This window comes from Anas platyrhynchos, chromosome 7 (genome assembly GCF_047663525.1).
Source record: "Anas platyrhynchos isolate ZD024472 breed Pekin duck chromosome 7, IASCAAS_PekinDuck_T2T, whole genome shotgun sequence".
Classification (NCBI taxonomy): domain Eukaryota; kingdom Metazoa; phylum Chordata; class Aves; order Anseriformes; family Anatidae; genus Anas; species Anas platyrhynchos.
Genome location: NC_092593.1, coordinates 42622833 through 42648031, shown reverse-complemented (window position 1 = coordinate 42648031; position 25199 = coordinate 42622833). Strand labels below are relative to the sequence as shown.

Sequence of the window (25199 nt, the reverse complement as noted above, 5' to 3'; positions counted from 1 at the left end):
AAATTATCAATATTCTCATTTCTAATTTTGTTTGTTTTTATTCCTTTTCTACCCTATTAAACTCTCTTTATCCCAGTGCACTGCTTTGGACTTTAGTTTTCCTTCCGAGTCGTTGTGGATTCACTCCGGATGGGGGGACATTAGCGAACGCCTGTGTGCTTCAGATCCAAGGTCACCTTTGCCCTCAACTCAAGATCCATGTTTGCATCTGTTGTCATGAAGCAATGTTAACAACAGCAACAATTAAGTTACCTTATTTATTATTTCATGTTATTTCATAATTTCATGTTCAGTTATTTCATGCAGCCCGCTTCCGCTGCCCATGCTCAGGCCGGGCATGGATGTGGGCATGGCCAGCACGGACGGCAGAAAATGGGTGCATGGCTGGATGGATGGCTGGGTGGGAGTTGGGAATTCAGCCTTGGGATCAGAACTGGGAGGTTATTGGGATAGGAAATGATCAGTGGGATGGGAAGTGATGATGGGGATAGGAACTCATTGGGATGGGAAAAATGGGTTTTATTTGTATTAAATTTACATTTTTAAATTTTATTTAATTTCCTGGGTTTTATTATTTATTTAATTAAATCCACTTTATTGACTGTGTTGTACAGTATGGCATTGTTTCATTATTATAAAATTATAAGTATTTAATATTATTAATTAAACAATATTTATATATTTTATACTCGTAAGGGGGTGTCGAGAAGCAGGAGACCTTTTCTCCATTAACACCAGCGACAGGACCCACGGGAACGGGGTTAAGCTGAGGCAGGGGAAATTTAGGCTTGACATAAGGAGGGGGTTCTTCACAGAGAGGGTGGTTGCACACTGGAACGGGCTCCCCAGGGAAGTGGTCACTGCACCGAGCCTGTCTGAATTTAAGAAGAGATTGGACTGTGCACTTAGTCACATGGGCTGAACTTTTGGGTAGACCTGTGCGGTGTCAAGAGTTGGACTTGATGATCCTTAAGGGTCCCTTCCAACTCAGGATATTCTATGATTCTATGATTCTATGACTACTCCAAACTTCTGCTCAGGAAGAAAATCACGGAAAATGTAAACTTTGATTTTAGATGTTGAATTTGTTGCAGATACATCTTCCTCATCGCATGATTCTATTTGGATTTAAACCATAGTATCTATGGACAGACCAAGAGTAGGACAAGAACAGCACAGAGTTCAGCATGAAGCCCATCAGGAGCTCAAGTTTGTATTCTTTGTATTCAAGTTGATCCTTCTCTTGCTGGAAGGACCTGCTTTTTGACTCTCCTTCTCTTCACTAGGAGCATGTTCCCTCTTGCTTTGGTAATGCTCTTTCTCAGTGTTTTTAGTCTTGTCCTTTCTACCTTGGCATCTCTCTGCAATAGATGAGGAGGAAAGCTTTTTAGAGCTACATTCAGTGTCACACTTGAGAGAGGAAGTTTGCCGCAATTTCTCACCAGGCTCAGAAGACTCTTTGCCGTACAAAACGTTTTCTTTTGAAATGAGGTCACTTTCTTTTGATCTTCTTGGTTTCTCCTTGTCTCCACCGTCATCAAATCGGTACTCTGCGAGGTATTCATCATTCCCAGTAGATTTCAGAGGGTCCGTGACACTGCACAAAATAAAATCACATTTCTCACTTCTGCTGAAGGACGTGAAGATTAACAGTAAAACCTTCCAAAGGCAAACAAACAAACAAAAACCTCCGGACTACAGGAACACTCGCAAAGAAAGATATGCCATGTAGAAACCTCTCCTGCGATTAGGACACCTTCTCCAGCTCCCAGAGAAAGTGTTTTTTCCCCTCTTGCTTCTGAAGCCATTGCACTAAAAAAGCAAACGCATCTGTCTCCCTCCACATGCTGCTGCTCTGAATAAGAGCCAGAAGATTCAAAACCACCCTATTTGGTCTCCCAACATAGCCGAAAAAGACACCAGTTGAAACAGAGTTTTCTACCTCTCTCCCAAGAATTTACATTCACATATCCTGTGACTGCAAAAATAGAAGGCGGGGCTCAGGAAGAACAGCCAGTGTTGGAAATGAAAAAAAGCAGCCTCTTTCTTCAGAGTCTTAAGCCTATGCTACTAGGAAAACAGAACAAAACAAAACAAGAGGAGAGGAGAACAACAGCGGGAAATTTACCTATTCTCCAGGTGTTCAATTGCAAAGCCTCCTCTGGAGGATCAACAGCTGTGAATTCAGCGTGCTTAGGAGAAATCAGATCTACGTCTGAACCACAACTATTTCAGTAGCATCACTAACTTATGTTACTCTGAAGAAGCAGTCAGCACCGTTTCTATGTTAGGAAATAGCTGAACACAGTCTGTTATTCACAGGAATTATTCAGGCAGGCTTCTTTAGGAAGGCTGGGTTTCACTAGAACATTACTAGCCTGTAAGCCTCATGGCATCACCTTCCATCTTGACTGCTAAACCTCCTTGCTCCCTACTATCTTCTTTGCCAAGATACAGCTGTCCACGTTTACTTTTCCTACTTGGCTGGACTGAATTTAAGAAGGGATCCTGCAACTCTTCCTCTTGTTTGCCACTTAATCATCACACCAAATGAAAACTATTTGCCTTTCACCTCTTTATTTCAGGCCTTCTTTCCTAGTGGTCATTTAAAAACGGAAAGAAAAAGTCCATCAACTTTTTTTTTTTTTTTAATATTCAGCAGACTCTTAAGTCATCAAGCACTTCAAGACTGTTTGAAATAATCTCTACATTAATAGAAAAGGAATTCCTCAGACACACTGCGGCCGCTTACCTTTAATACACTCGTTGGATGAGACGGAGCTGTATTTTTTGCTTTCGCCTGCACTGGAAGGCTTCCCTTCCTTGTAAGGTTGTTTACTGCTCTCACTTGTGCATTGCTCACATGAAGAGCCATCTGGAGGATGGGATTCTTCCTTCTTCTCCCGCGTTATCTTCTGGAAACGAGGATCTAAGTGTTCCAAGGAGCCCTTCACTTTCCTGGTGTTTCTCTTTTTTCTTCTTTTTCTTCTCCTTTTTCTTCTTTTTTTACGCTTGCGTTTGGCACTGTCAAAGTGGAGCGCACAGAAACACAAATCGTGAAGTCTGAAAGAAACATGCAAGTTTAAAAGAGAAAAAAAGATGTGGCACTTGTTGCCTATATGAAACTTTATTTATTTTACCACAGGTGATGATTTGCAGCATGTCAGCTATTTTGTGGTGCTTTGTGCACACGCAACTTACTTTAGATGTAGCAAACTTAAGCCCTCAGATTGAAGGACCATAGGTCCTGGTTTGTACACAGATCATTAACAATGGCTAGCTCTGGAATACGTGCAAGCAGAAAAAAACTTTTAACCTAATCCAGAATGGTGTACGGATGTGTTTCCAACTATGTGGTCCAAAGCTAGTGCTCTGACACAATTCAGCAATAGCTTTCCTATCTTCACCGATCAACCTAACAACATGATCCCCAGCCAGCTGATGCTATCTAAGTAACTTAGAAACTACCAGAACAAAAAAAAAAAAAAAAAAAAAAGAAGAAGAAAATAGAGAAGAAAAAAAAAGGAGAAAAAAAAAAGGAGAAAAAAAAAAAGGAATACATGAGAAGCACCCAGAAAAGAATTAGGATAAAAAATGCGGAGTATGCTGGAATCCTTGCTTACTTGGAATCCTTCTCTCCATGTTTATCCTTAGACTTCTTTTTCTTCTAGAACCTGTGATATTTTTGCATTTTTTTCACCACCTAAAAGCTCCTTTTCTATCTTTCTGTCTTTCCTTTCTATTTCACTTTCACTACCTTCTGCACGGGTACATTTTCTTTTTCTGTTTCCTTCTGTTTCATTTTTCTGGCGACAGTTCTCCAAATGAGCTGACACAGGTGGAAGCGCATGTCTTTCACGAGAATGTCTTCCAGAATGTTGCTGAGATACCGAGCAACGATGCAAGTCTGCTCGGGGTGTGCTAAAGCGACGTACATCTTCATCTCTCAAGAGGGAACCGTGAGGCCATCCACTTTTGTAATGATAATGCTTATGTGACCTGCCGTAGTAAGTTGCAGTCCATTTGTCAAAGGCTGCATCGCCGTGAGCGAACTTTCTCTCTCTACTGTCTCCTGTCGCATGAGGTGAATAGTAATCATTGGAATAGCTACATCTTTCCCATCTCCGTGCTTCATCTCGATAGTATCTTTCTCTGCTCCAACTTCTTTCCCCTTTGGATCGGTAATATCTATTGCTACCTTGTTCTGATCTTCCTCCGCTGCCAGATCTGGACTTTGAATATTTGACTGCTCTTCTGCCATTCTCAGGGCTGTATCTTTCACCAGGGAAAGATCTGCACCTGCTTCCCTCCCAGTGCTCCTGCTTGTGACGCTTTTGCTCAACAACTTCCACGCTCTGAGAACACCTCCTCTTGCTGGAAGGACCTGCTTTTTGACTCTCCTTCTCTTCACTAGGAGCATGTTCCCTCTTGCTTTGGTAATGCTCTTTCTCAGTGTTTTTAGTCTTGTCCTTTCTACCTTGGCATCTCTCTGCAATAGATGAGGAGGAAAGCTTTTTAGAGCTACATTCAGTGTCACACTTGAGAGAGGAAGTTTGCCGCAATTTCTCACCACGCTCTTTGCCGTACAAAACGTTTTCTTTTGAAATGAGGTCACGTTCTTTTGATCTTCTTGGTTTCTCCTTGTCTCCACCGTCATCAAATCGGTACTCTGCGAGGTATTCATCATTCCCAGTAGATTTCGGAGGGTCCGCGACACTGCACAAAATAAAATCACATTTCTCACTTCTGCTGAAGGACGTGAAGATTAACAGTAAAACCTTCCAAAGGCAAACAAACAAACAAAAACCTCCGGACTACAGGAACACTTGCAAAGATATGCCATTTAGAAACCTCTCCTGCGATTAGGACACCTTCTCCAGCTCCCAGAGAAAGTGTTTTTTCCCCTCGTGCTTCTGAAGCCATTGCACTAAAAAAGCAAATACATCTGTCTCCCTCCACATGCTGCTGCTCTGAATAAGAGCCAGAAGGTTCAAAACCACTCGATTTGGTCTCCCCACATAGCCAAAAAAAACACCAGTTGAAACAGAGTTTTCTACCTCTCTCCCACAAATTTACATTCACATATCCTGTGACTGCAAAAATAGAAGGCGGGGCTCAGGAAGAACAGCCAGTGTTGGAAATGAAAAAAAGCAGCCTCTTTCTTCAGAGTCTTAAGCCCTCGCAAAGATATGCCATTTAGAAACCTCTCCTGCGATTAGGACACCTTCTCCAGCTCCCAGAGAAAGTGCTTTTTCCCCTCTTGCTTCTGAAGCCATTGCACTAAAAAAGCAAACACATCCGTCTCCTTATACCTGCTGCTCTGAGAAAAAAGGCATAGGGGCGAGCAGGGAACAGCCAATGTTTCTCTAGACAGTGGAGAAAAATGGAAAAACATTCTATGAAGGAACACGAGTTCTCCTTGAGGCACCAACCTGCATCAGAGTGATATGCTCAGTGCTGATCATTAGTTCTGTTCGTAACGCTGGACATACAGTATGGAATTGTACTAATTTCAATCCTTCCATTAAATACTATTAGTAGACAGATAAAACCGTAACGAACTTCCAAAAGGTCTTGTCTTAATCAGACTGTGCTCATTTTACCTCGTTTCCTCTGACAAGCTGTTCAGCTGGCTGGCTGTGAGGGACTCCGTGATGACTTCTCGATTGACTGAAGGCATAGCTCCAGGCATCTGCAATCAAAACGCACAAGTCAGCAGACAAAAAAATACTATTTGTAGTAGTACTGAGGACCAGTCTTGTCAGAATTTCTCCATTAAATGGTAAGCAAGACCGTTTTGAGTTGTATGCATTATCTACACTTCAAAGATAACCCCAACTCACCTCCCAAAATCTACTTTATGAAACTTAGGAATTTTTATCTCAGCTGAGCTTAAGTTGGCAAGTTCTAATGTAAGCTCAGGTCTGCAAATTCTAATGGGATAATACCACAAAGTCTTACAATCACATTTGTGCTGTGTTTTCTCAGTATTTCACCTGAATTAGGAACACACTAAACACTCCCGAATACATCATAGGTGAGAAATTCTCGATGGAGCGAATCTATGTTTCAAGCAATCCGTTTGTTTTGGAAAAGAACATCTCAGAAGGTTTAACAGGTTCAACTCGGCAAGTGGAATCATCAAGTTTCAGTGCGTTTTCTTTAGATTCATTAACTAACCTAATAGCACCATTTAGTGAATTGGTTTTTGGCAGCTCATGCTGGGATCTTCCTTCGTCAGCATTCTGACAGGAAGAACTGGAATGCTGCAATGTACGGACTACCTTTCCAACCAAAATTCCATTAGAGGACATTGCATTGCAATTCCTTTTAAATAAGCCCTTTGACTCCTCCTCAGATTTTCCTGAAGATTCTGCACCGTAAGGGACTGTGTTATCAGAGCTGAGTTTAGGATTTTCATTCACTGTTGGCTCCACAAAAATCTCATCAGAAACTTTTTTGCTTGTTTGCATTTGCTTCATTTGCATTACCGAATTTGTAATTGTGGATGAAGGAACAGCCTGGTAGAGATCTTCATCCTCCGCAGCACTGCTAAGACAGTCAGGCTGTAACACAGTCCGACGAGCAGGCAATTTATTGTGAATACTGGTGGTGATCTTCTGTTTTCTTGACGGATCAGTAATTGAAGGCCTGGTAATTGTCTGGTTTTGAACACAGGCCATTGGTGGTGCTGAAGATGGCCTTTTTAGGGTGACACCAGTGGTCTTTGCGTCCTCTTTTATGGATCCATTTCCATTTAAACGGCTTGAATTCTGTATTTAAAAAGAAGAAATGGCAAGATGGATTAACGCAAACACTGCATTTAACATTTTGAAACACACAACTCTCCTACTGAGTATTTCTACAAATGGTCTTAACACCTACAAAGAAAAACACACTGCCCTTTAAAGATAAATGCAAGTCCAATAAGCGTATTCAATTCCTGCTTTTGGTTTACAGCCGATTGGAATCAAATTAACATCATCTTTGAAAACCAGCCAAACAACTTAACATTACCTGCTGCTATTCCCAAATATATTTATTTTCCCCTTTAAACATACCCTGAAAAGCCTGAAGTAATTGTTCTGGTGCTCAGGAATAAGACAATTAGTTTTCCCTGTCTTAGCTAAAGTGACAACGATAGGAAAAACAAGTCCTCTTTTAAATGATTCGAGGATTAGTACACTCTGCTTAAATTGTCAAAGAGCGTAGCTCTCTGTGCTTTAGAAAGCTGTCTTGGAGGTATTAAGTAATGGAGTCGCATGGCTGCACAATTTAGCAGTAACCACTGTTTGAATGACTCTGGCTGTAGCATGAGGGCTGTGGAGAAAGCTGCAGCATGGGAAGGAAAACAAAACTAAGATGCCGAAAACCAAACTAAAAACCCCACACCAAACCCCAAACCCACTAGCAGTTTGGTGCCGTTACCTGCCCTCCCACTTCCCTGAATTACCTTAATCATATGAGAAAGAAGTCGTGGTCCCATAAATCCAGCCTGCTTACTATTAGCCCCCTGCTGACCAGGAGGGAATGAACAGGGATAAGATGGTGCTGGCAAGTAAAATGCACGTTCTCCAAGTGTCAAATCATAGCGCCTTCAGAAAAGAGCAGTGATCGGAGTTTAGTTTTTCTTTCAGCCTACTCTTGGATTAAATCCCATCCTATAATTTTAGAGGAACAGTTCATACGATATGGAAGCCTTCTCTACAGAAGGCTTCGCCAAGACTACAAACTGAAAAGGAGAGAACAGTCTTCCTACTAAGACTATCACTTTCAGAGCAATAATTCATTCTTACACCACAGATGACCTTCATTTCTCTCCTTCTCTAAATTAGCCAGCTACAGGTAACACATAGATAGCAATTTACACAAGTGCTGCAGTTTCAGGCCAAGCAACAAAAGATAATAAATGACACAGAGAATTTCAGGTTAGACAGAACTGAATTAGACAAATAATAATCTTTCCCTGGGATAGCAAGAAAAACACTTGCAAAACAGAAAAATATCAATAACAAGAAAGTAAATCTCTTCTGAACACATGTTAAGATTTGTTATTACCTGATATAAAAAAGTATGTAAGCTTGCTGACCAAGAACTCTCTTAATGTCAGTACGGACTACTTTAGCATCATTCATCTGATACCAAAGTCCATTACCAGCCTGCAAATAAAGACAACCATTTCTTTAGGTGAATTGCACGTGTTCCAAATGAAATCACGGATAGGAACAAAATACACACGTGTCAAATAAAAATATAATGAAATCTTTTTCCCTAGAAACAGTAGCTGCTAGTCACGCTTTCATTGGTTTGCCAGCACAACCTTTACCCTGTTAGAAATGCTGTTGACTTCTACCTTTACATAGCATATATAGTGTCCTGAGTGACAGCTGACACCGTGATGTACCAGCACCGCGTATAAGGCATAGAGCACTGGTTCTCCCATTGACTGTGACATGTAGGCTCTCAGGTCCAAATACTCCGGGTATTTCACCTCCTAAAGAGAGACCAAGAAGATAGAAAAATTATCCCAGAGTACTTCGTGGACTAGTCAGAGAAAAACACTTCCAAAAAACACAGACTAGAATTTATTTCTAGAATATATTTCTAGAAGATATTTCTTGATTCACTACAAATAAGTCTTCCCATAAACAATGTTGAAGACTAGAAGTTGCAGAGAACTGTTTCCTGATGAATCAGCCTTCTCAGAGGAAAGCATATGCTTCTTGTCAAGCGGGAACTTTATTGATAGTAAGAGAAAGAATAAGCCATAGTCGTTAGTCTACAATTATTGTCTGAAAATATTAACAACTTTCAGCTTTGGGGGATGTCCCATTACACGATGATATAGTTGCATTACAGTGGTAAATATACCTTGTTGATCTTTCCACCTGTGAAATCTGCAAATCTTTTCAGTGATATTGTGAGAACCTTGGAAGAACGGTGTATGGTAAATCTCTTGGATGCAGGAACCATCTTTTTACACCTTAAAAACAAGCAGAGATAAGTGTTTGAAGGCATCTTCTTTTTTCGCCCCCAAAACAAACTCGTTTTAATGTCTCACGCATGCCTATGCTATTTGAATGACATTTACTTGCATAATAGGTTGGTCTTTTTTCTTTTCATAAACCCATGCACTGCGTGTCAGGTTTGTTAATACAGTGAAGAAGGTAAATTCTCCCAAAACCCCGGGCATAGCGGGAACAGGAATCTCTCACGAAAGGGTATTACCAGGTTGGATGGCAAGGTACCATTTCTTGGTCTACAAAAGTGGCTATTTGAACTCCAATCCTGAATACATTCTTTCAGCTTTCAAGGGAAATACAAATAATGAAAGTGGAACAAGAAGGCCTTGGTCCCCAGGACTAGAAATTGCAAATAATCTCCAACATGGGTCGTCTATCAACATCAAAAATACAACAGAAGCACGTGGTCATTCTACAGGAGGGAGACATTTAACAGTAGGAAGTCTTCATGTACTGAGCTTGTCTGGAAAGACACTGAAACTGTCTGCCATCCTTTGAAACACAATAGTTCAGTTTGATACATTGCCCGCTCCAAGGTAGGACCTACAGCGTAAGCAGTGAAAATTAGCCGCTAGCCCAGAGAACAACGGAAACTGGGCAGTTTACATCAAGAAAAGTACTGTCGAGAGCTAATAAATAGAAAGAACAAAAGTATCTCTTTTTGAATTCTGATGGCAAAATACGAGCCAGAGAATTGCAAACCCATAGGGAATGCCTCTGAACAAGACTTCCCCCCTCCAAAGAAACAAAAATCCAAGTGTTTTATAAACTTCCACAAAACTCGTAAGTAGATCCAAAGTTTAGAGGTAGTCCAACAGAGTCATGCAACATATAAAACTGACATCTAGGATTAAGACCTAATTCGTCAAAATCTTACTCGCTACATTTATAGCAATTCTCTCCACCCAGCTCTTCAGGTTTCACAAAGAGTTCCAGAGCTCTGGTAACAGATGAAACCGCCTAGAGGAGCGAGAAAGAAGAGCGTAAAGTCACCGTAAATTCAAAATTCCAGAGACGTACTAGTGGTTTATAAGAGAATCTTACTAACATACTCAAGCGATCTACTATGAGCACTGTGAAGAAGGAGGCAGAAAGAGCATGCTCAGCATTGACCTCACCTGGAAGTCATTTGACTTCGGAACAAATACTTTTCCAGTAGCCTAGACAGCATCTATAGTGTGCTTTGTCATCAATACTGGGGACAAATTCATCAGTCTAACAATTAGATGTACATTGGGGTAGAACAACAGAGAAGTATGACAGCATTATAATTTTTGCAGAAAGAGAATTCTTTCCCCTTAAACCCAATGCAAATGTGGAGACTATTTACATGGGTTCCACAGACGGACAAAGTCCAATCCACTTCCTTAGCACCACCAAGCTCTTACGTTTTAACATTATATGTGGTTTGGTTTTTTAAGGTAAACAAGTTTAATTTAGAAAGTTAGGCATGTACTTAAACATCATGAATTATATTTAGAAAACATCTTACCTTTATATCCAAAGCGATATCAAGAAATGCCTCATACGTATCCGAAACTGCTTTGCAATTCAAGCACTTCACTGGAAGCAAAATATAAATGCTTAACCTTATGTGAAGGAGACTAACTGTCCAAATTCAAGTTGTTGACAGATACTACTTTAGACAAACTACAGACTGCTTTACTACCGACAAAAGACACAGATCAGTTCTAAGGACAGGAATATTTTTTAAAGTACCTCTCGATCTTAGAAATCCTCCAAATATTTGATGAATGATGGTGGTAGCTTGAGAAGATCTGTCCAATCTGGAAATAAATTAGAATCAGACCTCAGAAGATTTAAGGCGCACAGTTAACTCTTCAAAGAGTTTTATGAAAACTAAGGATGATGTAGACTTTCGTTGCTGATTGTAAATAAGGCACTAAAAGGTGCTAGAGATCATTTTTGATAGTAAATAAAGGACTAGAAGGTGCTAGAGAATGTATGAAAGTGAACTTGTTTATGCTTACTCGGTGCTTCCATTCAAGCACGCTTCCTGCATAGCATCAACAGTATAGCGCAAGAACTCGTGTGCGTCTTCTTGACTGCCAAAACGGAAATGTTGTCCTATTCCTAAAGAAGAAGATGATAGTATTCACCTCATTTAAAAATGAAATCATTCTTGTATTTCTAAAATCTCTCTTCTTTCTAGTGTTAAAACCACTTATACACATCAAATAAGTATTTGAAGATTACAAGCTATCGAAAAGAAACACATCTGAAGCCACTTACGACTGAGATTACTGATAACATGCGTAGGCTCGATGGCATCAACAGTGCAACGCAGGGCCTGGTTAATGTGAGTCTCCATTGTGCACATCATGCAAAAATCTTGTTCACGACCTGAAGAGTGAAAGAAGAAAGCATCCCAGTCCAGCAAAATATCCATAACTACAAACAAACATCTAAGTAAAATTTAAACTATAGATACGATATCCACTCTCCTTGCTACATTCTATTCTCCCAAGATGCCAATGTCCCAACAGTCTTGTAACATTTCATTTCACACAACTTTACAGAATAAAAATATCCACTAAGCCTGTATTCAAATGCATTTTGTGATGAGAAATCTAAAAGACTACTGCAAAGTCACATTTGTAAAGGCTGACAGGAATGTGAACTCCACAGGCTGAAAAATGTATTACTCTCTAAAATTACTACTAAATGCATTACTGTCCAATGCACTTCATTATTCCCACGAAGCAATAAATGATCCTTTAATAAATACATAAATAAATAAATACATAAATAAATTCATTAAACAAACATAGTGCATTAATTGCACTCCATATGCTATTCGGAGCCCACTGCTAATACAGTGCTCAAAGCCAGCTTCTACAGGTAAAATCGGGCAAATAAGTTTGTCTCAGAATCACTGCTGTTCTTTCACCTTCACAGCTGTCCAACAGATTCGAAATACTGTTAGAAAGTACTCACATGACTGGCCGTGCTCGAGAGAAAGCATGTAATTGGCAAGTGGGGGTGTGTAGGTCAAACACTGTAGAGTAGCATTAAGAAAACATGTGTTGCCAAGATTGTACAGGCCAACTCCAACACTTTGTGTTTCTCGCCAATCCATACAAATCTTCTCAGGTGGAAAAAGAATGCTCTGTGGTGGAGCAATTCCATCATTAACGACTGCAAGAAAGTTAAATTTAAAAAGAGATTTTGTTTGTTTGTTTCTAAGAAAGGTATTTAAAAAAATACTATTCTGCAGGAGCACCTAGAGGAGCTAGCTACAATCGCAGCCAGAAAAACTTATTGCAGACAGCTTTAATACCGCCAAATTCAAATTGGCTGGTCAACACAATGTTTTGGGGAAAAAAAAAAAACAAACAAACAACTTTCGTCAACCATTTTAATTTTTCTAAGGCAAGGCTAACTGCCATTCTGTTTGTAGTACCTAATGCCAAGTTCCTCTCCATCTATAATCTTTAACCTGATTAACTCAACTACTGTTTTTTTCCTTATTATAACTTAAACCACAAGCTTAGACTTGAAATTATACGGAAAAAAGGTAAAAACTAGTAACTAGGAATGACGGTACCCCTACAGATACCAGATCTTTTCCTGAGCAATGTTATCATTCAAAAAACGTGTGAAAAATGGAAGCTGTGAATAGCAACAGTCAAACACTTTTCTTTGCAAAACGGAAAAGACATGGATGAATCTGTGCATTACACAAAGCTCCCCAGATTTCTCTGTTGACTGTAAATATATCAAAATTAATTTCTGTAACATCAGTCACTTCAGCTGCCTCAGGGGATTTGCTTTTGAAGTCTTTGTTCACACTAGTCCCCTTCTCTATCAGTGCAACAAGTAAGAACTGCATTTTCTACTTTTGCTTTGAAGAAAATGGAGTCAGGATAAAGCTCACACTTACTTAGATCTCTTGGGGCAAAAGCCTTAGATTTTTCAGATGATCTACAGTAAAAAGCACCTCCACGTCCTTGGGCCACAGAGACTTGGCTTGAATCTTCTGCAGGCGGTATCTGGCCCCAGTTTGCGGTGCGTGACATCAGTATTTTAGTACTTGGTTTCTTGGATTTGCCAGACCGCCTTGAAGAGGGCTTTTTAGACTTTGAAGATTTGGGCTTCTTAACTACGGTCATTGTTGACATCTGCGACAGAGACAGAAGTTCTGGTTGACGTAAGAATATCAAGAAGCATTCCAAGAAGAAAAGAGTAGCAGAAGTCCTGTCACTTAATCTCAAAGAAACAGCCTTAAGAACTAAATCGCTGGTATGAATGATTTAAAAAGAATCCCCAAACTAAACACACAAAGTGAAAATTTCCATCTAAACTCTATCGGTATTACTTTTAGCTTCTGCAGAACTAGTGGCTGATGCCATTTCTTTCACTTCCGTAGGATTTTAATCCATTACAACTCTGGAGTCTTTTTAATATAAAAATGTAGAAGACATTCTCTGAGGGGAATCAGTTATTTATTGATTTCCAGAGTTGCACAATTATCTGTTAATTATTACCTATGATCTAATAGATAATTGTTGCAATTATCTATTGCTGGCGTTAGTAACGGAACACTATTACTTCACTGCCTGCGTTTTTCTGTTTCGTGTGCACAAAGGTACCCAGAACTCACTGCTCCTTTTCTTCTGTCTTTCCAGGGATCGCCCTCTACCTCACTGTCTACTGCACCAATCATGAGGGGGTTGTTGTTATTCTATAATGAGCCTAGCTTTTAAATACACCTTTTCTGGGCGTCACTTTGTGATAGCAAGTTAATTTGTGAGAGCTCCTCAGTCTACATCATGTGGTCGCTTTTTCCAGGTGAAAAAGCGGAGCCGTAAGTGGCAGTACACTAAAGCCCTGGCATGTTGAGATCCAAGAAGAGAGATGTTTGGCCCTCCTTCTCACTCCTGGGAACCATATACCTCAAAACCCACAGAGGATGGGCTATATCTCAGAGAAATCTTGGGAAAGGAGAGCATGAAGAGCACGTTTGCAAATTTATTTCTCCCTGGGCTTCTTCTGCTTCTCCAAGAAATACGAGTTTGAATAGAACTTTGGCAGCAGTACTTCTGGTGTTTTACTCCTACCACATTTAAAACTCCTACAAAAAACTGAAACGTTAGACTAAAAAGCAGCTCTTTCCGTTCTGCTTTCTAAAGTTGCACGTTTTCCTCATGCAAAACAACAGGGGAATGTAAGCTAGAAACGGAAATGCTGAATGTAAAACAAAACAAAACAAACCTCAGCCCTCCAGGACAAAAGCCAATAACTGCTACAAAGTCCTTTTTAAAATGCTGATTAGGTTTCAAGGTGATACCGCTTTAAATAAGCATAATTGTGTGTCCGTAGGCAGAAGCTGAATAATGACAGGATGAACTTCTATACTTCATGTTTTGTTACTGTCTTACTGTAGCACACAGGGACTTGTTACCTGTAGGGAAACCACTAACCTAATGGAGGGTTTAAAACATAAGCTAGTTTGTTATACCAAAATTACTGAGAGAACAAAGCATAAAGTGCTTTCAGATTTCTAGCACGCCTTGATTGCTATCCATTAAACTTCACACACGTTAAACAAAACACAGTAAATAAGAAAACTCCTAGTCCCACAGCTGGCAAATTGTGTGCAGAGGTTGTAACTAGAACTTTTTTCCCTTGACATTTTACATTTAAGATTGATTTTAAATCCATTCTATACACACTTCCCGTTCCTGAAAAAACAATACGCAAACCTGAAAAATGCATTTACACGAGAAATGAAGTCGTCCTTGTCCGATTGGAAGACTAAGGTGACAGCTCCTGGGCTCAGGGATTTTCAGATAAGCTCCGATCTTCACCAGTGACAGCTCCTTTTTTCGGATTGAAAGAGAAAATGTTTCAGCAACACATTGAAAACACATTTAAGGGACAAGAAACAAAATCAAGACTGCAGTGAGAAGGAGAACAGAAAAACAATACTGGGGAAGAAGAAAGGAAAAGGAAAAGGAAAAGGAAAAGGAAAAGGAAAAGGAAAAGGAAAAGGAAAAGGAAAAGGAAAAGGAAAAGGAAAAGGAAAAGGAAAAGGAAAAGGAAAAGGAAAAGGAAAAGGAAAAGGAAAAGGAAAAGGAAAAGGAAAAGGAAAAGGAAAAGGAAAAGGAAAAGGAAAAGGAAAAGGAAAAGGAAAAGGAAAAGGAAAAGGAAAAGGAAAAGGAAAAGGAAAAGGAAAAAAAGGAAAAGGAAAAGGAAAAGGAAAGGCCTTGATCTTTATACTGACCAATGAGATAAGCCTTACACATTTTTAAGTTTATTTTTGACAACTGATTGAGGCGTTACCAGGTATTAAGTACGATTCAAGAGCAAATATTAACACTAGAAAGAAGAAATCCGATCCACCACCACTTTTTCAAAATACATCCATTTCTAATGTGGAGATAACGTCTCTCTGACAAGGTAGTAGAAAAACTGTAAATACCGACAGAGCTTCCTCTCCCAATGTTCCATATACATACCGATGCTGTTCCTACACCTACGCTCTGAGCATAAATTTATGTTGACATGAGTATCGGGTGTTACTCCTCTCTTTGTTTGCCTTGAGAGACACACCTCTTGTCCACTGAAAAGTAAACTCAAGATTCCAGATCAGTTAAGACAGTTGCTATCCCCCCATTCAGAGTTTTGCAGCAGCACTGTTCAGATGTGTTTAGCAGTCTCTTTAGAAAACGTTATCACTTAGGACCTGCTTCTCAGTAGGTACACGTTTGGCCTCCGCTTAGCGGAGAGTCAATCCCAGCTTAAGCTTTCGTACAAGAGCCCCTTCACGAAACAGACTTGGGCCCTGACATAACTGAGCTTAACCTTTAACCTTGAAGCTTCCTTAAAGAAGGAAGCAGCACCCAGGCCAGGAAATAGAAATTAATCGTCACTTTACCCTGAAACGCAGTGAGCTATTCTGTGCTGGCAGGATTGCTGCCGGGCTGGCCGACGAGGCGGCGGGCAGCTCCCCGGGGCCACAGGGCCTGTCACAGGGAGCCGCCGGGGGTCTCCAAGGTCCGGGAACAGCGGCAACAGCGGGGACAGAGGGGACAGCAGCGACAGCAGCAGCCACCTCAGCCAGGGCCGTCTCCACAACCGCCACAACGGCCTCGGAACGCCGCCGAACTCGGAGCTCCAGCGTGACGCCTTTTGAACCTGGCCGCTGGAAGGACCTGCTTTTTGACTCTCCTTCTCTTCACTAGGAGCATGTTCCCTCTTGCTTTGGTAATGCTCTTTCTCAGTGTTTTTCGTCTTGTCCTTTCTACCTTGGCATCTCTCTGCAATAGATGAGGAGGAAAGCTTTTTAGAGCTACATTCAGTGTCACACTTGAGAGAGGAAGTTTGCCGCAATTTCTCACCACGCTCTTTGCCGTACAAAACGTTTTCTTTTGAAATGAGGTCACTTTCTTTTGATCTTCTTGGTTTCTCCTTGTCTCCACCGTCATCAAATCGGTACTCTGCGAGGTATTCATCATTCCCAGTAGATTTCAGAGGGTCCGTGACACTGCACAAAATAAAATCACATTTCTCACTTCTGCTGAAGGACGTGAAGATTAACAGTAAAACCTTCCAAAGGCAAACAAACAAACAAAAACCTCCGGACTACAGGAACACTCGCAAAGAAAGATATGCCATGTAGAAACCTCTCCTGCGATTAGGACACCTTCTCCAGCTCCCAGAGAAAGTGTTTTTTCCCCTCTTGCTTCTGAAGCCATTGCACTAAAAAAGCAAACGCATCCGTCTCCCTCCACATGCTGCTGCTCTGAATAAGAGCCAGAAGATTCAAAACCACCCTATTTGGTCTCCCAACATAGCCGAAAAAGACACCAGTTGAAACAGAGTTTTCTACCTCTCTCCCACAAATTTACATTCACATATCCTATGACTGCAAAAATAGAAGGCGGGGCTCAGGAGGAACAGCCAGTGTTGGAAATGAAAAAAAGCAGCCTTTTTCTTCAGAGTCTAAAGCCTATGCTACTAGGAAAACAGAACAAAACAAAACAAGAGGAGAGGAGAGGAGAACAGCAGCGGGAAATTTACCTATTCTCCAGGTGTTCAATTGCAAAGCCTCCTCTGGAGGATCAACAGCTGTGAATTCAGCGTGCTTAGGAGAAATCAGATCTACGTCTGAACCACAACTATTTCAGTAGCATCACTAACTTATGTTACTCTGAAGAAGCAGTCAGCACCGTTTCTATGTTAGGAAATAGCTGAACACAGTCTGTTATTCACAGGAATTATTCAGGCAGACTTCTTTAGGAAGGCTGGGTTTCACTAGAACATTACTCCGCGAGTCCCTTCTATTCCGTTTCCCCTTAGAATCTGGGGATGTTTCAGCTAAAAAGGAGGGCAGAAACACTCTCCGTAGGTCTCCACCATGTAGTAAAACAGCGCTGCGTACCTGGTTAACCTCTGCAGCCAGCAAAGCATTTCTATTTGCAGCAGTGCCCTGACCCCAGCCTCTTGCTGAGCTCCGTCCTGTGCTGCTCGGATGCTCCCGCTGCTCAGACACGGGGGCTGAGAGAGCCACCGGGCCAGCACAAGCCCCCGAGCTCACTGTCAAACTTCACTTTTGGCATCTTTCACTTCACCAGCGCCGCCGGACGAGGAGCCCAGCAATGCCTGACGCCGCTCCGGGTTCACCTAAATGCGGGGCAGGAAATTCAGATTCAAAGCTGCGAAGGTTTTTCTTAGTGAAAGCATGGAATGAGTGGCCATCGGTGACTAACCTTACAGGAAGGCATTCACTTTGTGAATGCTGCAGTGAGTGAAGACTGAAGGCGTTTTCTGAGTGACCTAAGGAGAGCCCTCCCCGAAAAGCAGGACGTTTTATTGTCTATGTAACATCTCCTTTGAAGGCTTGAGCATGAGATACACCAGGTTTAAAGTCTCAAGACACGGATCTGCCACCACAGAAGCAATACATTTCATCTACTAAGCCTAAATACCGTATTTTGCCTCCTCTGTAGGTTTAAAAAAACACGGCCACGCTTGAAGGAATGCATTCTCAGATATTCTACGTATTTACAGTGCTTTAATTAATACCACAGACATGTTGTGCTGTTTAGGGGAATTTGCAATTACATTTTCATTTCCAACCAAACGCAGCCTGACACAAATTGGGAGCAACAGGAACTAATCATCTGGAAGCCGGGATATGCATCATTCGCCATTTTCTAAGAAAATGACAAAAATATAAAACCCCAGCAGTCTGAGAACGTGAGCACTGAGGTAAAGGCCTGATCAAACAAACGCGCACAACTATGATTTGTCCTTTTAACTCAGCAAAAGTCTGCAAACTGCCATGGTAGCAAATGAGGAGAAGGAGCTGGTATTTACAGAAGTTGCAGCTGAAGATTCAGATAAACCATTCGGGTCGATGCTCCCTTCCTGCAGGTTTAAGCTGCAGTCACATCACCTATTTCAAACCCTTTTGATTTCTACCAGTCACCCCACCTATTTTGCACGTTTTCCAATCAATGAATTCGCTACATGATTTCTGGGGCACAAGAGCAGGCCTGGTGAAGAGGAGCATGCCTGGGGCCATCATTCAATCAAATCAAAAGCGTCCAGGAGAAGCCCGGGGTGTGGTACTCACAGGGAATGTTTGCGAGCGGCCAAGTTCAGCAGAAGAGAATAGGCAGGACTGGAAGCCCAGGGGAACGAGATGCATCTGTTGTTGCAGGCAGCCCCAGCAAAATGTTACAGCTTCACTAGCCTGGGGCATGATTCCCCCCTTCCCTTTTCACAGCCAAGTACAATATTAGCTTGCCTTTTCTTTTTTTTTTTTATTATTATTATTTTTATTTCTTTTTGCCATCGTCAGGCTGAGGCCGGCTGAGAATATTCTGTGTCTAGACTAATAAATGTTTGTGCGGATTTTGCAAGAGCGGCTTATGGGAACAGAATCCACTTTTTGTTTTCTGCTGGAGGAAAAAAAATAAAATAAAAATAAAGGAGGAGCATTAAAAGCAACCAAGCACCCCCGTGCATTTGTTTGAAAATGTATATTACGGTGCTTCTATTTTATGTGCAATCAATACATAATTTGAAAGAAAAAAATGCTTTTAAAATTCAGAGCTATCCCTGAGCAGCTAAGGTTCTCTTGGAAACTGAAGGAGGAGTCTGAAATGATTGTTCTTGTGTTTGCATCCCCCAGTGGGAAAGGCAGCACACAAGTAGAAACCACTGTGCTTTGAAGCGGCATGAATCATTAAGAATAAAGATCCCCCCCCATTTAAACATGAGATATTAAAACTGAATCTAGGACAAAGGTAAACTAAACAGACTCCTTCCTTCCCAGGCAGTCAGTGGGTTAAATCAAATATCAAAGGGGCAACATCAACCTTATAACTTCCTCTGCCGAAATTAAAAAAAAAATAAAGGTAACTTCTATTTTGCCTGCCCCGACCCCAATCGCATCGCCCGAATGGGTGCAAACTGCTGGGATATGTGAGGGCCCAAGCCTACATTTTCCCTTTTTCGTATTTGTTGGAGGAGGGCGGGGTATCTCCAGATGAAATGGCTGACCGAGCTTTTTATTTCCTCGCTTTGGGTGGAAATGACTGAATCTTTCCAGGCAGCGGAGCAGTGCTCGACCGACTCCCTCGGCCTCCCCGCGTGGGAAGAGCCCTGCCGGGAGCAGCCCGCATAACCCTCAGATGCCAGCCCCATCAGGATTAGGTCCAGCAATGGGATGTTGGCTCCTCTAAGTGAGGACGCATCCTCTCGAAACACATACACAGAGATTTAAATGAGATATTCCCAAGAACACCTGCCTATTCTTTCAGCACGTGTGCAAAGAGTAAATTCACTTTACTTCGTTCCTCTTTTTCTAAACTCTCCCCTCCTTCCTCCGGAAGGAAACAGCCAAGCAATATTAGCAGGGCCTTCCTTTTCCCCTGGTGGAGTCCAAGAACGCGAGAATTGAGAAAAGCGACTTGTCAGGAATCAAGTTTAAAAAGAGTGTTTGTGGACTGCGAGGTAAAATACCGGAAGCTGTAATCAGAAACACAACTTTTAACTAAAAAAAGCTTCTTTCCATTGTAAATTATTCCAGTTAGTGAAATAACAAATTAGTTCTCTGCTCAGCCACAGCCTCCTCCACCAAATTTAAGTAGAACCTGCAAAGAAGTTGAAGTTGTAAAACATTTGTCAGATGCAAGGGGCAGCGCTGCGTGGGTTAGCATCACGCTCGGATGCCCACAGTACCAACAGGTGCTTTCTTTCCAGAGGCACCAGCTCCTCCAAGAGTTCCCCGCACGAAGAACTGAAGAAGCTGCAGGCAGGGTGAGCCTTCCTCAGTCCTCATCCTCACAGCGAGGAGTACTGGGGACGGGGAGCTGTGTTTCGGCTTGCTAAGAAGCAGAAACCCCCCGAGTTTTCAGGCGGGCTCCGCTCAGCTCCCCTTGTGACTGCTGCTCGGGACACGACCCTGCCTTGCTCAGCACCCTCGACTCCAGCAGGTGCTGCTGCTGGCAGCTGCCCTATGTATACAAAAAAAAAAGAAACCAACACAGTATTTTCCTGCTTTTAAAGTATATCCCGAAGATTTACTAGGCATTGTGACGTTCTGCAGAAGCCCACAGCTGTAACTAAGGTTTGTGGGGTGTAGAGGGGCTGGGGGCTAAACAAGGCCAACAAGAGCCACATCTCCTCCCCGGTTGTCTCCCCTGTACTCTTTTTAGGACATCCAACATTCCCAGATCTGGTTTTGTCCCAGTGACCAAACAGGAGCCTGGCACTCATGCACTACGCCTTAAAACCTCTACAAACCGTGCGCCTAAGTCACAGCACTCATTATAAGCCGGCAGCTCTTTCTGGTCTCACAAACTATATGTGGCTTGAGAGATGCTCTCCAGATTCAGGGCGCTGAACACCTGCTGCCTTTGCCATAACCATGACAAAGTTCAGGAGCTCCCTGCTGGCTCCAAGGCTGGCTCCAGCAGCGGCTTCAAGCTGTGGGTCAAGAAGGCCAAGGCACCCAACGAGAACCTGCAACACCAAGTGGCTTTCTGGAACGGCTCCAAACACAACTGGAAGCCTGTTGGTTTTTTTGGAAGTGAGCTCTTCTGGACCTGTTAGGTGCAAGCAGAAGTCAAACTTTCAAAGCATGTTTGCATCGTTAAGCTCTCCATGATCCATCTCCAAGGTCTTCTAAGAGCTAGTAGCAACGTGGTCAGAGTTCTTGCCTGTTTTTCCCTTCACGTTCTCCCACGTCAGCAGCCGTGTGCTCCCTTTGGGCTGACTTCCAGAGCTGGGTAGAAAGGATCCCCTGGAAGCAGAGATGCTGCTTTATGCAACACCTTGCAGCTCACTGCACTCTGAAGGGTACACGAAAAGAGGTGAGTGGTCCTGGTGTGGTTCCTTCCAGCTCTCAGAAAGGCAAGAGAACTGGAAATGAACCATCAGCCAAAGGGAGGCACGGCGCAGCGTTACGAAATGCCATCTGGCTGCTACAGGATAAGGAAAGGAGGCATTTTTGGTGGCTCCCATCTCCACAGAAAAAGAAACAACTATTTATGCAGCAGAGTGGTTGGAGTATTTCAGGAGGCCCTGAGCCACCCCAAAAACCAACAACGAAACCACAAACCAAACCGAAACCAAACCAAACTAACATGATGGACTGCAATAAAAGATGAACATCAGAATTAATACTACCAATGACAATAAAGATGTTGAAAACTTGAGTCATCACATCCCTTGTGTAGACTGCAGGAGGAAGCACCTTTAGTGCCTGATGTGACAGTGTCAGAAAGTTAATTAATAACACCACAAAACTGGATTCCTGTGAGCACACACTCGGCAAAGGTGATACAACCGACAGCCGGACTTGAACACTGATACTGGTACCTGACTGGGAAACAGCGAGGAAACAAAGGGAGGAGGGGAAACCGTGCTATCCTGAAAATTGCATCACTTGTTTACAAGTCACCGGCAACTCCGAGGCAAACCATCTCGGGCATTTATGGATCAGTGACCTCACGTCTCTGGCACAGGACGGAGAGGGAATACCGACCGTGAGTTCACAGAAGGGAACAGCGCGTCCAGGCCCTCCTGCACTGCGCCAAATGTGGTCAGAATGTCCCCTCCCCTCATCACCCCAAAACTTATCACGTAGGACTTCTATTAAACAGACCCCAAAGAGCTCGTTCTGTCAATTTTGCAACAGGCTCAGGATTTCTCAGAATTAGAGAGGCTAATTTCATAATATACAAAAATACTGCATCTGGCACAGGGGAATTCTCAGCTAGACTTCAGCCTTGAGACACAAAGCAAAACTGACCATAGAAATAGAGATTGGCCAGAGCTCAGCCACAAGCGAGTATGCCTCGGTTATATTTATTACCTGCAAGCAGAACTAGAAAAACAGTTTACACTGACTTGCTGCTTTAGAAGTTAGTTCCATAAAGACGGAAGAAATTCTCAACTCAAACTTGAAGAAAGCATCAGACTTCAAAACCAGTCGTAGATCTTTGAAGTAAGACTGTTATGAATTCAGAAGTCACATCCAAACAAAAAGATCATTTATATTAATGGTAACTAGATTAAAAAAAAAATTAATCCTGTCCCTCAGGCTTTGTAAGTGACTGGGGAGAAAACAGCGCAAGGATAGTAATAAGCCTAAGTGAAACACCACAAACTGCTAAGGGAAGCAAAAGACCCAAGGAAACAGCCTTTTTGGTACATTAGGAACAAAAGGAATCCTAACAACAGCACAAAGTCCATCACTTGACAGAAATTCTTCAGCGTAGAGAAATTTACAAAAGGCAGAACCGTTCAAAAGCCAGCTCTAACAGGCTCCAGGGACGCATGGACACGCAGCGATAAACATCGGTTTTCCCAGTAATAACCAGCAGAGATAAATGACGACAATTACGGCTAGCAAACGGAGCGCTGGATGCAGCTGAAGCAGGCACAGGTCATCGAGGGCTTGGCAAGAGAAGAGAGAGCCCAGGAGAGCCACAAGAAGCATTCAAGGAGTAGGAAAGCCTCACAAAGAGAATGCGTGCCCTACCTCCAAGTGTTACGTCTCAAACTTGTCTTTGTTAAACAAGCACAGTGCACAGGTGCTTTACGGAAATGCAGAGGGCTTTTTGGCTGAGGAAAGCTAGTAGGACTGCCAGCCTGAAGTTAGCAGTCACCTCGTTTAGAAAAAATGGCACCTCCTTCTAACGAGCTCCGGGGAACCCAATTAACAGCGTAACTGGCAGAGGCTGCCTTGCAGGCAATGTTTCAAGACGGTAACAAATGGGTTTTCTACTTAATGTCTGCTTGTTCGGGGAGGTTTGGACTTACAGCCTATGGCATTTGGGTCCTGGGGTTTGCCTCATACAGGTTGTTCTCCACAGCTGGACCAGGTTCCTCAGAGCACCCACCAGCTCCTCGTGCGTGAAACCCCTCTGAGCAAACACCAACGCAGCACAGGCTGCTGCTTAACACCAGCAGCGCAGCTTTCCAAACTCCCCTCTCCTTTCCCCCTCCAGCGGGCTGCTCGTGTTCACCTCAGGCCTTCCACAACAAAGCCCCCTTTGCACGGATCGCCGTGCACTTTGACAGCCCCAAGGCGCTCTCTGGGGCGCCTGTCCCGGCTGGGACCGCCACCTCAGCCTTGACTCACCCTTCAACGAAGCCAAACTCCTCCGTCAAGCCTGACGGGGAGCCCCAGCACCTACCGGGCAGCGCTGACAGCCGCAGCCTCTCCGCTCCCTCAGCGCCCCGCCGCCGCCTCCATTAGGCGCCTCGCCTCGCCCCGCCGGCTGCCGATCTCCAGCGCCGCGCAGCACCTGGGGGACAGCCGGGCGTCAGGGCGGCCCCCGGCACCGCAAAAACCCCCGGCAGGGCTGGGGACATGGCCCCGCTCCCCTCCCACCGCCACACCGAGCGCGTGTGTGTATATAGAGAGGGGGGGGAGCCCGGTCTCGGCTGGCTCCGTCCCGTTTCAAGGCACGGAAAGCGAAGTTGCTCGCCCTGCCCGTGTGCCCCCCATACCCCCGGCTCTGTCACAGCCCAACCGCGCCCCGTTCCCCCCTCACAGAGCCGGGGAAGGGGTGCTCGCAGCCGCCCCTCTCCTCAGGGCCGGCCGGGGGAGCGCCTCGCCTTCTCCCCGGGGGTCTCCCGTGGCCGCTTGGGGTCGCCTCCCGCAGCCGCCTCGCCCCCCTCTCCTCTCAGCCCCGCCGCCTGCCTCCTCCTCCGCCGCCGCCGTTTTGTGTCTCTGGGAGTCGTCCGCTGCCGGCGGGGCGGGCGCTGAGCCGTCGCCGAGTCCCAGCTCCGCCGGCCGCCCGGGCCCTCGCCTCGCAGCCCGCGGCGCCCACTCGCATCCTCCCGGCGCCTCGCAGCCTCCCCGCCCCGTCCCCGGGAGGGTTTGAGAGCCGGGCAGGGCCGGGCAGGGCCGGGCAGCGGCGGGCAGCGGCGGGCCGCGGTGCCTCAGCCTCCCCCGGCAGGGAGCGGGGCGGAGCCGCTCCGCCCGGCAGGCGGCGGCCGGCCCGGCCCGGCTCGGCTCGCCTCGGCTCAGGGCATAAAGGCGCTGAGGGCGCCCGGCTCCCCGACCTCGGCTTCTTCTCCAGCCCCGAGTTCCCCTCAGGTGCCCGGTGCTGAGGGAGGAATGCCCTCCGGGGCTGGCTGGGACACCCCCAAAACCTTTGGAGAAAAAACAAACAAACAGCGAACAAACAAAAAACCCACCCCCAACCCCCTTTTTTTCCACCTCCAAGTTGAATAAAGAGGAGCTCTTCCTTCAGTACGTGTCCAGATATCTTAGTCTACGTTTTGCTTTAACTCCCACTACGTACTTCTCTTCAATACGCTGTGTTTCCACATACCGCTGCTTTTAGCAATGTTTTTACCTCAGACGCTAAAAGTTGATCTTTTCCCCAAGTCAGAAAAAACAGAATGGGGCTTCTGAGAACCCTTAGCTGTGACAGCTGTTCATGTACAACCGAGATTTACGCCTTTATATATATTTAACTGTGAAGGTCTTCTTCTCTCCCGACTAATAACGGGGAGAAGTTTGCCCAAAACTTCAAAGAGCAAAAGTTTTGATGCCAGGAACGCTCCTGCTTCCTCATTGCCTGTCATTCCCTTTTAAGTATGAAATTTTCCAGTTGCAATGCAATGAGCTGACTGTGGTTCCAGAGGTAAAGATGCATTTAGGATACCAGGTTTTCAACA

At 43.8% G+C, this 25199-nt stretch overlaps 1 protein-coding gene across 7 annotated transcripts; it reads right to left on the bottom strand.

The window, feature by feature from the left end:
- Window positions 1-1181: 1181 nt before the first annotated feature.
- LOC140002984 (ubiquitin carboxyl-terminal hydrolase 42-like) lies at window positions 1182-24156 on the bottom strand. Of its 7 annotated transcripts, XM_072041398.1 has the most exons (21): window positions 23705-24156; window positions 16388-16533; window positions 15506-16306; window positions 14767-14866; window positions 12928-13165; window positions 11982-12182; window positions 11277-11387; window positions 11015-11117; window positions 10743-10810; window positions 10516-10586; window positions 9901-9983; window positions 8872-8983; window positions 8354-8494; window positions 8059-8159; window positions 7454-7595; window positions 6492-6773; window positions 5604-5692; window positions 3758-4716; window positions 2753-3063; window positions 1443-1597; window positions 1182-1361 (listed from the first exon to the last, which is right to left on the bottom strand). In XM_072041398.1, the coding sequence occupies exons 5-19, from the start codon at window positions 13163-13165 to the stop codon at window positions 2951-2953; spliced, it is 2814 nt and encodes a 937-aa protein (XP_071897499.1). In that variant the 5' UTR covers window positions 14767-14866; window positions 15506-16306; window positions 16388-16533; window positions 23705-24156; the 3' UTR covers window positions 1182-1361; window positions 1443-1597; window positions 2753-2950. The 7 variants fall into 7 exon arrangements, with proteins under 7 accessions (XP_071897499.1, XP_071897497.1, XP_071897495.1 ...); XM_072041396.1 differs by lacking the exons at window positions 15506-16306; window positions 16388-16533; window positions 23705-24156 and having other exon boundaries at window positions 3758-4489; window positions 4571-4716; window positions 14750-15498; XM_072041394.1 differs by lacking the exons at window positions 15506-16306; window positions 16388-16533; window positions 23705-24156 and having other exon boundaries at window positions 3624-4716; window positions 14750-15498.
- Window positions 24157-25199: the final 1043 nt, after the last annotated feature.

What these genes read in the sequence shown, in the direction of transcription:
- LOC140002984 (XM_072041392.1), bottom strand. Translation starts at nt 14,917, where the DNA reads ATGTGTTTTCAATGTGTTGCTGAAACATTTTCTCTTTCAATCCGAAAA. An exon ending in TTTTGCCCCAAGAGATCTAA is followed by an intron (nt 12,183 to 12,927) that starts GTAAGTGTGAGC and finishes ACTTTCTTGCAG; the next exon opens with TCGTTAATGATGGAATTGCT. An exon ending in CAGGTGGAAAGATCAACAAG is followed by an intron (nt 8,495 to 8,871) that starts GTATATTTACCA and finishes GTCTCTCTTTAG; the next exon opens with GAGGTGAAATACCCGGAGTA.